This window comes from Colius striatus, chromosome 3 (assembly GCF_028858725.1).
Source record: "Colius striatus isolate bColStr4 chromosome 3, bColStr4.1.hap1, whole genome shotgun sequence".
NCBI lineage: Eukaryota > Metazoa > Chordata > Aves > Coliiformes > Coliidae > Colius > Colius striatus.
The window spans coordinates 64,933,405-64,948,888 of record NC_084761.1 but is presented as its reverse complement, the minus strand read 5'-3'; the positions used below and the strand labels follow the sequence as shown (position 1 = coordinate 64,948,888).

At 41.7% G+C, this 15,484-nt stretch overlaps 1 protein-coding gene across 1 annotated transcript in view; it reads right to left on the bottom strand.

Annotated features, from left to right (window-relative positions):
* The window catches only part of SNX25 (sorting nexin 25), a 91,204-nt gene extending 76,023 nt beyond the window's left edge, over nt 1-15,181 (bottom strand). Inside the window, exons 1-2 of the mRNA XM_061994339.1 lie at nt 14,440-15,181; nt 1,551-1,635 (exon numbers count right to left, since the gene is read on the bottom strand). Coding sequence (XP_061850323.1) covers nt 1,551-1,635; nt 14,440-14,889 — 535 coding nt within the window. The 5' untranslated portion in view covers nt 14,890-15,181. The remainder of the gene's footprint in view (nt 1-1,550; nt 1,636-14,439) is intronic.
* Nucleotides 15,182-15,484: the final 303 nt, after the last annotated feature.

Here is a 15,484-nt window from a genome sequence, read left to right as displayed (position 1 = left end):
CTACCCTGAAAAGAAATAGCAGAAAAGCAAGTAAGCTGTCAAAACAGGAAATGCTCAATCTTAAAAAATGAATCACTTAAATACTGTTAACTTTCTTTCAGCCTTACTGACTAAGGATGGATTCATGCCTCCACCTGAATGATGTACAGGATTAATAACCTTAGATGAAGATAGTTCCCACATTTTTTTACAGACATGAGTTACTCCTATGTGCAAGTAACAGGAGGAAAGTGTAATACAACTGCCTTTCCCCCAGTATTCTACAATACCTGTTGCCTGTCTCCAGATAACCCTACTGCCTTTGACTCTGCCAATTACATCAAGGCTTAACTTCAAACTCCAAAGTAGGTTATCCAAAATTTAAAGTACACGTGAGAACACAGTAAATAACTAGTTAGTGCTTGTTTCACACATGTAATGTTTACACTCCGCTATCATTTTCACATCATCAGGAATCCTCTGCTTCACAGATTCCAGATGAAAATAATGACTAAAACCAAATTATAATATTTCACCTATACAGAAACACAACATAATAGAGTCAAGTGTTCAAATTTTATATTTTAGCTACATATCCTGTTAACAGCTATTAATAAAAATAACTTTGAAAACATTACAATTCCCAAGAATTTTTTATATGACAATGAATCTGTTTAAAGTAATATTAATTTTAAAACACATTCTCCAGATGTGAAAAAAAATGGAAAAACCACAGTGCTGCAAAGAAATCTTATGGAAAAAAATATTCACAATTAGGTAAGATATTTACAGAAGATTAAATGACATCAAATTTCAAACACATAATTTAAAAGCTAAAGTATACAACTCTTTATGTGTTTTATCCTTTTAATGTGCAAGCATCTTTAAGTATCTTTAAGTAAAAAGCATCTTTAAGTTCCAAACTAACGTAAACTTCTCGGTAATAAATCATAATATATTTGCTTCAAACACTGACACTATCCCAAGTTCTACGATATTTTGTATCACCAAGAGTCAGGTGAAAAAAATGTGTGTAGAAGTAGGAATTTTTCTTTACAGAACCGTAAACAAAATATTTTAGATCCATATAATAATTGTTCACATTTTACAGTCTAAAGCCCAGTGACTTTATTGGTGATTTGTAGATTTCATAAGCTACATCAGCCAGAAACACAAATGTTGATTTTAGATTTGGTCCTTGTGGAAAGAATTCCACTTAATGAGAAGACTGTTTACAGGAGCCAATAGGATTTATCAGTTCAGTAAAATGCAATCAAGAATCTTTGAAATGTTACCCGTTTCATGCACAAGTACTAAAGACTCTATTTCAAAATATTTCTGTTTAAAAAAGCCACTGAAATGACAAGATATCAGTTAAACTACAAAAACACCACCACAATACTTACTACAGTAGATCTCTTGAGAAGATCTAGACCTTGCTCTTTTCCTTTGTGCCAAGGAATAAACCAGGGTTATATTCTAAAATCCTGGAATATTGTGAAGTCAATGGTTTGCCAAGAGGACAATAGATGCTCAGAATCTAATACTCCTTTGTCCAACTTAAGACTCACCTTCTTTCAGTGCTTTATCCATGTTGTGAGAAATGACCACTCTCCTTGATTGGATTGAATCATGAGAGCTTCCAGACCAGTTACTCTGAAATTCAAAAAGAACATTTACCGTAAGAGGAAGGAATAAACCAAAAATGAAAGAATACACAAAACTGGAATTCAAGGTGATAGCACTATATAACTTGGGTTTTAATATGAATATTGTCACTCCATATGATTAAAACAGATAAGTGTCAATTGTCCACGAGGTTATTATACATCATGTGTTAACCTCGCATTAATACCCGTTGTTACAAATTGTATGCTGTACAACTTGCCAAACTATCTTAAGGTTGAGCTATCTTGGTAAAAGGGAGCTGTATCCCTCTGGAGTAGGACATTATTTAATAAAATAATTGAAACTTCTAATCAGTATTTTCACACCTTTTAAAAAGTCCAAGAGATAGGTCAATAGCAAATATAACATCTTTACAGCCTACTGTCACAACGTCATTTAGCCTTATAAAGCTCTTTTAAAATCAAAGCAATGCCCTTAGATCTCCTACAGTAATTTCAGTTCACATCCATGTGGGCTTCTTCTCCCAAACACTCTTCTGGCCACTGCATTTTAAGGTGCTCGACTATACAAACATTTGTCTATTTCAAAGTATTAGCTCTTCATAGCATCCAAACAGGAGGGCTGACAGAGAAACATTTTTCAAAGTATAGCAAAAAGCAGTGTTTCATGCTATCCTAATACAGAAATGAGCTTAACTCAAATCAGAAATATCAATTGTTCTCAATGCTACTCTGTTTACTTTGCTTCTCTTGATGGGACCTCAGACTCTCCTTGGTGAGGAGATAACACTTAAGAAAGGTATCAGTCCCTCCAACAGTCACCAAAAAGAGAACAAGCAAGCAGCACAAACTTTAAGCAGGGGGTTAAGTAACACCTTTTAATGTTTTTAAAGGTAGCATGACATTATTTCAGTCAATTTGCAGGCTACTATTGCTACTATTGTGGTGTAACATGCTTTTCTTCTACTTAAGATGCATGCACATAGTCTAGTATAAAGCAAGTCTCATGGGACACAGATGAGAGTCAAAGTACTACCCCAATAGCAAAAGAAAGCTGTTCAGTCGCTCCCACAACTAACACATAGCACTGCTACAGATACTTTCCAGGTCTTGAGTACCCTTCTTGCACCTACAGTTAATTTGTCCCAGCTTCTGAGGGACTGCAGCAACACTCCCTAAACTTCTCCCAGTTGCTACTGTGAGACCACGACTGTGGTCTTCCAGCCACTTTCTCCTTTCCTGACAACACTATCATTGTCAGGAGTAGCAAGATTTCAGCATGTTGGCCTCCATTTGCAGCTCCTCTCGTTGTCAAAATTATAGTTATGGAGGGACAAGAACAAAGTATTATCTGATTAGTGAACCACTACAGACTTTCATGGCCCCTTTTACCTGAACATGATGCTGGTAAAAGCTTAAGCCATATCCACCTATACAGCTGCAGAAAGTGTTTTTGCTGTTTGAAAGAACACATAACAACAATATTTGCCAGGCTCCAATACATCACCTCTGACTACTAATGTTGTTGTGCTTCTCATGGAAAGCTGTGTTAATGGCAGTCACACAATTACTTAAGGATTTTTTTTTGTCTTTTTTGCAGCAGGAAATAGGATGATTCACAACCGCTCCAATTTAAAAAGAGAAGAGGCAGACTCACAGAGGCATTAAGTATCCCAAATACATTTCAGGAGGGGAAGGGATTCATAAAGCCCTTTTAAGCAAAGTCACTCAGGTCTTTCTGTGAATAAAGAGCTGCTAAACACGAGGTCACAATCCTGACTGAAGTTCTATGCTCTGAAATGGCTATAACTTACAAGTTGAAATTATTTTATTTATGAGGCTGGTCAAATATCAGCCAAATACCAGAATGGGGTGGCTGAGAGGCTGTGGAGTCTCCATGTCTGAAGATGTTTGAAACTCAACAGGAGAAAGCCCTGAGCAACCTACCTAGCTGAATGCATTCTGAGCAGGAAGGTGGGCTAGATGTCCTCCAGACACTCCTTCCAACCTGAACTGTTCTGTGATTTTTTTATGATCCTTCAGAGAACTATGAGTTTAATGTAGTGACTAAAAATTGATCAGATCTTAAGTTGCCTTCTGTAAAACTGCAGCTCAAAATCCTTTTTCTTTTTAGCCATATAAACTTGTATTTATCAGAACTGAGTATTAGATCTTGTTAGCTTAGATTTGCTTTTTAAAAGTCTGGTTCCTGTGACAACAATGATGACAATTTAACTAAAAAAAAACCTAAAAACCTAACAGGCACTCCAAGCTGCCTGACATATAGCAACAAACACCTTAAATCCACCAGCAGCAACCCAGTAACACAGGTTTACCAGCACCTGTGACAGCAGAAGGATGTCACAAAATTCAGTCCAAACTCATCTCTAACAGCTGAATGAAAATTCCTGCAGATTTCACTAGAAGATTTTCTTTCCACTCCTGCCTCAAGTCAGATGGAGGATGTATGTAGAGAACAGGTTCAGCCAGAAAACCTAGACTTGAATGTTTTCACATTTTTCTCCATGTCGCTCATCTAAAGGAAAACGGTGCTACATTTCTTGAAACAGTTGGCATAACCCTGACTGAGCCACAGATGTTCACAAAGATATTTAACACAGCTCAAAGCTCTAGCTTAGATACTCTTCTATATTGATTAAAATCTGGTAAGTTTCCATTAATCATGAGATATACTACCACAACCCCAAAAAATGCTTCACCACTTAGTGTTTATTATTGAAGAATGGGGAAACCAAACTGAAACTTGTCAAAATAACTTGAAAGAGTAGGGGTGGAGCAAGTTTAGAAAGCACATGCAAAGAATGAGGTTGCTAACAACCAGGGAGGCCTGTTTCCTGGAACAGTTCAAGTTTTCCCCAATTTTGACATTGTTTACATGCTGAAAAAAAAAAAAAATTCAAAAGGATGCCTATTTCCTGGCGACTTCTGAGTAATACTTTTTGTTTGATACTTTTGAAAAATGATTTAAGACACAAACAACAGTCTAAAAAGCTCAGGGAAAAAAAAACCCCAAAGGCTGGCATTAAGCCTGAAATTTTTCCTTAGGTTTAAACTCCCACAGCTGCAAAAACTGAATTAATGTCATCTACTGGTTTAAAGAACTTAAGTAATTTAAAATTCATTTTGAAAGAAATAATGCATATTAAATAATAAAGAATTAAGAAGGTGTTTTGACAACTACACTGAATAAACAACAAAGCGCAGAGAACACAGGACTATGTTCCACTTTCAAAAAATCCATAAGCAACACTCAGTCACCAAATGCAATCCTTAAAACATCACACCAGAAGCCAGGCACATGCTACCCGTACACCACCCACAGACTTACTCTGCCTTGGAATTAAAGGTAGAAGCGGAGGAAAATTAACAATTATTTCTATTATATTAACTCAATTACAGCAAAACTGGAACAGAGCTCAGGACAGATCTCACAATACAAATAGGCACTGGGCATGAGACACTTGGCTTAATCATTCATCTAAAATGCAAAAACTGCATATAATTAATATATACCAGAACCATCCAGTTACCTATAGCTACTCATTCCACCCACTGCTAACCTATTAACTTTCTTCTTTTCTTTGTAAAACATACATTTACAGTGGACTAGACCTGGATGACAGTGAGTCACAGCTTCACATAATACTTCACTGAACTCTCCATAAATTCAGCTTTAAGTCGTCTGGATAGTTGTTTTCTTGTGGTAGTAAATATTATTTATGATACAAACATAAATTTTCTATTCACAAGAATTAATATTTTTAATTAATACCTACAGTTTTATTTAAGATTACAAAGCAAGTGCGTATGTGCCATATTAAGCATTAATCTACATATATTAAAGGATATCATAACATATTTAAGGCATGTTAATCCTATTATGCTAAGCATCATTATCTCAATAACAATTTTATAATATCAGCATATCTTATAATAAACACAGAAGCTACTATGTTAGTGCAAGTATGGGGATCTCCTGTCTTAAATGTACCATCTTCAAAACTGAAAAAAAACCCCTGTAGCATAGAATCATAGAATGGTAGGGATTGGAAGGGACCTTTAGAGATCATCTAGTCCAACCCCCCTGCAGAAGCAGGTTCACCTAGATCAGGTCGCATAGGAACATGACCAGGCGGGTCTTGAAGACCTTCAAGGAAGGAGACTCCACAACCCCTCTGGGCAGCCTGTGCCACTGCTTCGTCAGTATAAGAACTTTACAATCAGGGTAGAATTTTCTTCGCTTGAGACTTCATGTAATACTAGACAGATAAGAATATGTAAATGAAACTTTTTTTCAGGCAATACATTCATTTCCATCAGTACAGCTATGAAAGTTAGCGTTCAAATTTCTGCTCAGCAAGAAATACAGCATTATTCTCTGTTGGGATCTTTAATACTACCATCAAAATAAAGGCTTACGTACATGCATGTCAGGGTATATGCACAACTCCAGTCTATCGAACAGACACCCTCCTCTTCTGTTAAAAACAGACAAGAAGAACTTATGGCCTATACTTCAAGGCCAAAATAGGCAAGTGCTATGAAAACCGAATTGCTGGCAAGCCAGAAAAACCTGCACAGACTCAAAGCTTCAGCTGCAGAATCTCAGCTTGACAGAGAGAACTTCCTGTGTTGTCAGTAGGTATACCCTCTATACCACATGACTTCTCACCATACAAAAGTAGGGTGTTCTGTCTTTAACAGAGCATCACAAAACAGGTAGAACAAGTCATCATTAATTTTATTAACGTTCTCTTGTTCTCTCCCACTGTGAAACAGGAGAAAAAAAAAAAAAAAAAAGATTACTCATATAAGCCTTCCATGGGCATAATGTGGATTTGTTCCCCTCAAGAACATACAGTATTTTATTTTTTTTCTCATCACTTAAAGTGGCAGCTTGAGAAAGGATGTAGTATTCTACATAACATCCTCTTCCTTGGGTACATGTTGCTGCTCCCCTTTACAGAACATAAGGAACAATACCTTGCAGTAAGAAAGAACTTGATCATATTTTATTTTCAGATTGTTTCTGATACACATGTACAGTATTTTCAATTTCAAACCATATCTTGAATGCAAGATCCTTTCACTCTTGACCTTATTACAGAGATTTCAATTAAAACTTTAAGACACCTCCGTCTTAAAGAGACTTGGACAGCAAGATCTCAATGAGCTAACTCCCCAACTTTCTTATTGACTCAGCTCAGTTACAAGGAGAGATGAACTAGCTATTTTGTCAGTCATTAAATTTTTCAAGTGTGAAGCAGTCCCTACAAAGGTAAAAATAGCAGTTTTCATAGCAAAGTATGAAATGTCAGTCTAACACTATGTTGAGAAAATGAGATGTCAAGCACAATACAATACACTGCTGAAGACAACACAAGATATAATAGAAGGAAACAGGATTTCACAACAAGATAACTCTAAATATACACAACGGATAAAAGGTTGTGTGGAAAAACTATGTCTGCTTACCACTAAAGAGTCACGGACAAATAAGTGAGACAGCCTGAAAAACATCTCATTTCCTGAGATCAGTCTCTTGTGAGAATAAAGTTATCACTTCAAAGTTACGCCTGCAGGTAAAAAAAGCCTATAATCCTAACAAAACTTCAATTCTGAAAAAGCTTATAAATCCCTAAGGGTAACAGATACTCCACAACAAACTGCAGCAGAAATGTCCAAACTGCAGGCCTCAAAGCATAACAGGCTTCCACTGAACTGTAACTGAACGTTTGCAATTTATGCATCATTCTCTTAAAATACTCCTGAAATCAGCAAGCAATGCTACAATACCTTTTTGTTATTTTCATCTTAAGACTTCCCTAGTAGTAAACTTACCTGCATTATCAAAAGCTGATTGCTGACCTACCCATATAAGAGAGAGCACTAAGAACAGAAGTATCAGAGACTCAGTCCAGTTAAACAAAACGTGAACATAACCTCTCCTTTCAATCCAAAAATAACTGACAAGCTAAAAGAATGGCAATATATCAGAATATTCAAATGCAAGCCCATGAGGATCTAAATCAAGCATGACAGAAGAGAGCCAGCAAAGAATGCAATGACCAGCAGAACATAAAAACACTGCAAAATCAGAGTTTAGTATTCCCTAATGGACCAGAGAATGAGACAGACCATAGAACATGCTTGCCTTTGGGTTAATAAAAACCCTGTAAATGCTTTCTAACACTTACTAAAGTGTAAAGATGAAGACTGAAAGGAAGTTTCTCCTCTCCCTCATAACTATTCCAAACTGTTCATTACCTCAAGAACTGCTTTGCACCATGCTTGAAACTGATGCCCACAGCTGGCAGACCTTCCACTTCTTAAAGCTGCTGGGGCTCCTATAAGCTTACTTTTGCAAGATTCACCTCATGGCAAAAGCCCAACACTGAAGGAAAGTAAAACCATGTGTCCTTTCTCTCCACTTCCTTTACGTTGGTTGAAAAAGGCAGAGCACCCAGCTTGGGTACCATAGCAAATATTCAACCTAGGTTAAGTTGCCACTCAGATCGTTTCCAGTAACTCGCTAGTTGTCCTCCTATGGCTCAGATAAAAAACACTGCTCTCTTCCAGGATCCAGATTATCCAGATTTTTCAATTTCTTGATTCAACAACAAAATATTTACTCATGACCTCTGTGACTTACAAAAAGTCCACAATCAAGGATGGAATAAGGCTTTAGGAACATACAATATGGTCACACACGCCTCCGTCACGGCCAGAAAGTAAGAATATTTCTGAAAACAGAGAGCTACTAAGCAGAAGCAAACAGAGTGACTAAATATGTCACAAGTTGAGTTTTGAGTTGAGTTTCAAACAACTACACAAAATCATTGGCAACTATGATTAATAGGACAAGAGAATCAGTATACCCTTTTTGCTGAAAAAAAATCCCACAATTATTACCTTTCTGTTGGTGCTGCAAGACAGACTAGGTAGATCATTGTCTAGACACAGTTAATTCATTTAATATGAATTTAAAATGCAGTACTTAAATCTCATAAACTAATCCTTGTTTTCTGCATTATTTAAATGAAGTTGATAATGCAACTCTCTGTAATTCCGAGTTTTTGCTTTCAATCAGAGTCAAAACACTATGCTTCAAAGAAAACTCTGTCCTGACAGGCTTTTTGGCAGAGAAACAACTCACACTGGAAACGTGGGAAAAAGTGTTTTCCTTCCCCGTCCCACTAACTTGGTTAACATGGTTCTTCATATGAGTCAAAGCCATATGCCCTACAAACGCACAAGTTCACAGCAGTGTAGGGAGTAAGCTTGAATTTTAAAAGTTGACACATGTTCTAACAGGCTTATCTTTGGCACAAACAAGTTCATTGATATGTTAGAAGTGAAAACTCCCTTTGAGACAGACATTTTATAAAAGTGTAATTGTGTCACCATGCCCTTCTGCTGTCTTGCATTTTTCTGTCCTTCTCCACCACAAATAATCTTGTCCTAAAGCAGGTCCTGAGAAGTGCTGAAAAATACGTGACAGTCACATAATGTACAACTTGAAGTGTTGTTCGATTTCCACTATTTCAACATCAATAGAAACTATTTACCAATATTATTAATGCCTGCAAGTACTTAAATTAATAAGTAAACCAATATTATGAATTTCTCGTACTCCTCTCCTGCCTTCTCTTTCCAATAAAAATATAAAAAGAACTCTGGAAGAAACACAAAGCTTTATATGAAAGTCAGAAGACTGCCCAGACAGATATACCTTGCAATCAGAGCTCTCAAACAGAAGGACTGTTGAAAGTACACATCATGGGGATACGAACTGCACACTTCATCACAGAATGGTAGGGGTTGGAAGGGACCTTTAGAGATCATCTAGTCCAACTCCATTGCTCAAGCAGGTCCACCTATATCCAATCATTCAAGAACACGTCCAGGTAGGTTTTGAAAACCTCCAGAGAAGCAGACTTCACAACCTCCCTCGGGCAGCCTGTACAAGGGCTTTGTCACCCTTACAATAAAGAGGTTTTTCCTGAAGTTCAAATGGAACTTTTTGTGTTCCAGCTTTTGTCTATTACCCCTACTTCTGTCACAGGATACTACAGAAGAAAGTGTTGTCCCAACCTCTTAATATCCACCTTTCAAATACTTTCACGTGTTAATGAAGTCCCCCCTCAGTCTCCTCCAGGTTGAACAGTCCCAGTTCCTGCAAATCTCTCCTCGTAAGAAAGATGCTGCAGTCCCCTCATCATCTTGGTGGCCCTGTGCTGGACTCTCTCTAGAAGACCCCTGTTCCTCTTGAGCTGAGGAGCCCAGAACTGGACACAGGACTCCAGATGAGGCCTCACCAGGACAGAGTAGGGGAGGGGAGAACCTTCCTCAACTGCCCATATTCTTCTTGATTCACTGTAGAATGTCATTGGCCTTCTTGGCCTCGAGGGCATATTGATGGCTCATGGTTAATTTATTGTCCACCAGCATTCCCAGGTTTCTATCCGCAGACCTGCTGACCAGTTGGTCAACCCCCAGCCTGTACTGGTGCATGGGCTTGTTCCTCCCCAGATGCAGGACTCTACACTTGTCCTTGTTGAACCTCATGAGGTTCCTCTCTGCCCAACTCTCAAGCCGGTAAAGATCCTGCTGAATGGAAGCACAGCCTTCTGGGGAATCAGCCAGTACTCCCAGTTCAGTGTCATCAAGGAACTTGCTGAGGGTACACTCTGTCCCCTCATCCAGGTCATTGATGAAGATGTTGAATAAGACTAGCTCCAGAACTGATCCCTGGAGAAACCAGCCACAGGCCTTCAACTCAACTCCGCTTTGTTGATCACCACTCTCTAGGCTCTGTCATTTAGCCAGCTCTCAATCCACCTCACTGTCCACTCATCCACACCACATTGTCTGAGCTTTTTCTATGAGGATGTTATGGGAGACAGTTTCAAAAGCCTTGCTAAAGTCGAGGTAGATCACATCCACTGCTCTCCTCTCATCTAGCCAGCCACTCATGCCATCATAGAAGGCTATCAGGTTGGTCAAACAGGATTTCCGCTTGGTCAATCCATGTTGACTCCCTCTGATAACCAACTTTTCCTTCATGTGTTTTGAGATGACATCCAGGATGAACTTTTCCATCACCAGTGATGGAGGTGAGGCTCACTGGCCTGTAGTTTCCCAGGTCCTCCTTCTTGCCCTTTTTGAAGACTGGAGTGACACTGGCCTTTCTCCAGTCCTCAGGCACCTCATCTGTGCTCCACAATCGATTGCATATTTTGTTCTCCCATTCTCAGCAGGTATGAAATGCTCTTGCTAAGATACCCAACTCTAGCAGAGTTTTCACCTTTCCGGTCCCAAAAGGCTTACACAAACAATATTTAGGACAAAGCACAGCTTCACATTTGGAAAGATAGCTTCTCTAGTAATAAGTTCAAGGAAAATTAAAAAAGGTGTATGTTTTGATATTCTGAACTCCAAACCTGCAATACAGCATTCCCCATCGACATTACTCACTTACATGAACAGGTCCATGAAAATCAACAGTGCTAAACTCACATTGTAAGTGCTTGCAGAATTGAGAACTTAGAAAAAACTCCCTTTTTTCAGTAAAGCATAAAGAACTCAATCCAAGTCCCTTTGATCAGCAGCACTCTCACCCACTTTGCAAGGGCTGAGCCTGACTCCCACTAGAGTAAATATTTATTACTGAATACCTAGTGTTTCCTCATCTGTTAACCCCAATGTTAAAAGTCAAAGAACAAAAAATTAACCTATCCGCCTTGAGTTCATGTACACATGACAAATGCAGAGCAAGATGCCAGCCATAAGACTTTCCTAAAAGTGTTATAAAATAAATCAAACATCCTTAGGCCAACAGAAGGTTCTTCCCTGTTCTTGAGGGAAAGATGAGAAAAGGCTAAAGAAGTTCCAGCTTTACAGTCATCGTACTACCGGCTCCCAGAAAAGACAAGACAATGGGATCCTAAGGCTCCATGAAAAATGAGAGAGTAACAACTGAATGATGTTGTGTAAATACAAAAGGTTGTACAATAAAAAGAGTAACGTACAAATTTTTCAAAGATAAATGTACAAAGAAAACTTTACAAGAAACATTATAGTCAATAGCAATGTGCTGCATATATAGACACCATGATTTTCTTCACCTACATGTTGCTGAAGTACCAATTAGGAACATATGCAAAATTATGTTCAGAAAGAGTATGTCAAGGAGCTCTGCAACCCTGAAGCCATTTTGTGTCAAGAAAAAAAGAAAAAAAAAAAATCAACAAAATCCTAAATGGCAGGCACGAGAAACCCAAATAAAGATGCCTGGAGTTACAGCTTCTAAATAGAAAGGGTAAAATGCCTTGCTCCTTTCCTGATACTCCCTCTCATACAACCAGGTTAAATTTTCAAAATAGTACAGAAAGTGAGGAAAGAACAACTTTAACTGAATCGGGGAGAGGGTAAATAACAATCCCATGAAAAAAAAGGTTGCAGCAGGTACTACCACTTTATCGGTGACTTTTAAATAGCAGGTTTCAGTTTCCTTCTGAAATAACAAATACATACCATAGAGCTACAATAAACTCAAATACACATACTGCACCATGCAAAGCAAGAGCAAGTGTACACAATTTGACACAAAAGGAGAACATCTTGAAAAGAAACAGGCAGTAATATATCACAAAAAGAAAGTGCATATGGTATAGTAACTGAAGTGACTGTATTTGTCTCTGGACAGTTCTAGCTTCACTCCTGTCCAGTGGGCTTATTTATTACATCTTTCGTAACAGGAGAGAGAGCACATTTTTTTTTCTCTTCAACTCTCAGCTTCCCAAATTAAATAAGTTTTCCTTGTTTGGCTGCTTCACAAATCTGCAAGTTGCCCCTCATTGTAGCAGCAGGGAGATTTCAGTTACGTTTATATGAAATTTTTTGTACTATGTATACAATATGTTCTCCTAAAAGTAAATTACCACACACCCAGATGTTCAGGTAAGTGTACCAACACATAAATGTCACTGGAGCTATGGCATTATCAAAGAAATATTTGATCTTGCAAATCTGAAGGCAAGAGGAATTTATTACTCATGTATTTTTCTTTTCCTTTTTTTGCATTTGGTGTAAAATGGTGAAATACAGAAGTACTCAGTCCTTTACTAGTCAAGTGCTTACACACTTCATATCCATTTGTTCTACAGCATTCCTACAACAAAATCCCACTGAACAATCCCTAGTTGTACTCATGTAATATAGCACATACAGGACAGGTACCTTCTCCTTATCACTTGTTCCTTGGCTTCCCCATTTCCCACTTCTAACACTCATATGCACTGCTCATTCCTCACGTCCTTCAAAAAACTTGAGTATGATCTTGAGCTTTCAAAGCACAAAGGATTCTTAAAAGTCCACTCAGAAGATAAAACAACTATCACATATGCACCAGTACAAATAGATCCTGAACGCACTTATGTGAGTTGTATTACTTGTCAAAGTCAGCAACCCCTTGTCAAACAATTCCTTCTACCAACAACAGTGTCCTGCCTATTTCCATTAAACGCAGGACAGTAAAAACTTATTGCTCACAAACACAGGCTCGTTCCCTGTTTAAGTCAAAGAATGAAGGAATAAACCACTACTGCAGGCTATCTGCTGGTTTGATTGGCAAGACAGAAAGATCGTCAACGATATTGGCAAGTGATTTCTAACACATTCTTTGCCCTGCCAGCACCCTCTGCTTTCTGCAAATTCAGCTGCACGGACTGTAGCCCCAAAAAAGCAGAAGTGACAGCATTATTTACTTGGTGCTAACAAGAAGGGTACATGTACGTAACGAACTGGGTCACCAGAACAGCTAAGCTGTACACCAACGTGGCACAAATTATGCTTTTTCTTTCTAGAGTGCTCTCAGGTATCCTGTGCTACACTATCAAAGTCAAATGGCACTTAGCTGGTATAGTGCTGCAGCACTTCATTGTACTAACACACCCCACTGCCTGGCTGAATGAAGGGCCAAGAGCACCCAGTCAGCGTCACTGGCTGTGATGTCCAACACCACAACCCCGTGACCCATAGACAGAGAGAGTGCAGGCTGATCCTCATTTCCAGCAGTAGTTTTTCAGGCCTGTCTAGGACCAGCTCTGGAGCACTGGATGACTTGATGGGGAGCAGAGGCATGGATGGGAGGAGAGTTATTTTAATTAGCACCTGTAGTCAAGTCTCCAAAAATCTTGAGTTACCAGTCCTGTTCAGAAGAAATCAAAAAACTATTCCTAAGCAGCAAGCTACAGAGAGCTCAGGAACATCAATTAGTACGTTTTAGAAGACATACAGAATGCAAATTTGTCTTTTGCATAGAGCTCCGCAGCGGTTTGGGAACACGCTGGCACTTCCTCCAGGCATTATGATAACGCTATCTAAAGCTGCCCAAACTTCAGAGCATGCATTTCAGCAATGCTACAATGGCTCTTTGAGCGTGTCTCCCTCTTTTACTAATGACATTTCAACTGAAGAAACAGAAGAGGATTTGACACACAGCCAACAAAAATTGTCATACGAGCGTTCCCACAATCCGCAGGGTTCTCTCAAAGACTTGGTTTTCCTGCCCGGCTGCTACCCTCCTGCACAACTTTTCCCGTTCAAAGCCCAACGACTGGCAGAAAGTAGGCAGGGTCTTGCAGCCGCCGGAAGACCCGGGGTCTGCTCGGCCTGGAGCTCCGCGGCGGATCGAGGGCCACACCACCTATGTCCCCCCCTCCTCCCCGCTCCCCCGCCGGCGGGAAGGGGAGGGCGCCCTGCGGCCGCCACCCGCCCCGCTCCGCTCCGCTCGCCTCCTGCTACTTACCCCAGCCACCCGCAGGAGCGGAGCTGCGGCGACGAAGTCTGGCGGCGACAGGCGGCGGCGGCCGCGGCACATCAGGACGACGACGGTGCCCAGCGCGGCGGCGGCGGCGGCGCAGCCCGCGTAGAGGGCGAGGCGAAGCAGCAGTAGGGCCAGGCAGGGCGGCCCGCCGCCCCCCGCCTCGGCCCGCTCCTGCCCCAGGTGGACGACGGACACGGCCAGCAGCCCCAGCCCCGCCGCCAACACGAAGCGGGACGCGCCAGGGTCCTCGTCCTCCTCGTCTTCCGCCGCCTCCTCCTCGCCGCCACTGCCGGCCACAGCGGCGGCTGCCGGGGTGCTGCGGCGACCGGCCTCGCCGCCGGGGCCGTGAGAGGCCGGTGGGCCCGGGGCGACGGCCCCCGTCGCTTCGGACTGCCCGGCCGTGCTGCTAGCGCTGTCGGCACCGGGGAACATGCTGCTCCTGGTGCCGCTGGGAGCAAGAGCATCTCCCGCCGCGGCAGCCCCCTGCGAAGGTCGCCGCTCTCGGGGCCCCCTCTCTCCTCCGCCTTCTCCGCCGCCACCCGCCGCCGCCACTGGCACCGCTGCGGCCGCCGGGGGAGCCGGAGCTCATGCCCGGCGGCAGGCGGGTGCACGGCGGCCCGGCCGCTTCCTGGCGGCCGCTCAGGCGGCAGCGCTGCCCGCCGCTGGGCAGCGGGAGCCAAGCGCCGTGGCAGCAGATAGGGAGGCCCCACCGCGCCGCTCGGTGTCCGACAGCGGGAGAGGGAGGAGGCGAGGGCGGTGCCTGCCGGGCGGGCGGGCCGGGGACATGTGCGCACGGAGCGCCGCCCCACGGCCGGGCCTGGCCGCTCCGTGCCCCGGGCTGCCTCGCGGGGCTGCGCCGTGGCGGGGCAGGAAACACACCGTCGGACGACGTGAGGAGGGAGAGGGCCCTTGCTGCGGGGCTCCCCGCCGGCTGGGGTCCTGGAGCGACTCTTTACCACGGGTAGCCTGCGGGCCGGCTGCTCCTGGGCGACCCTCTGCCATGGGTAGCCTGGCAGAGCTGGGGGGC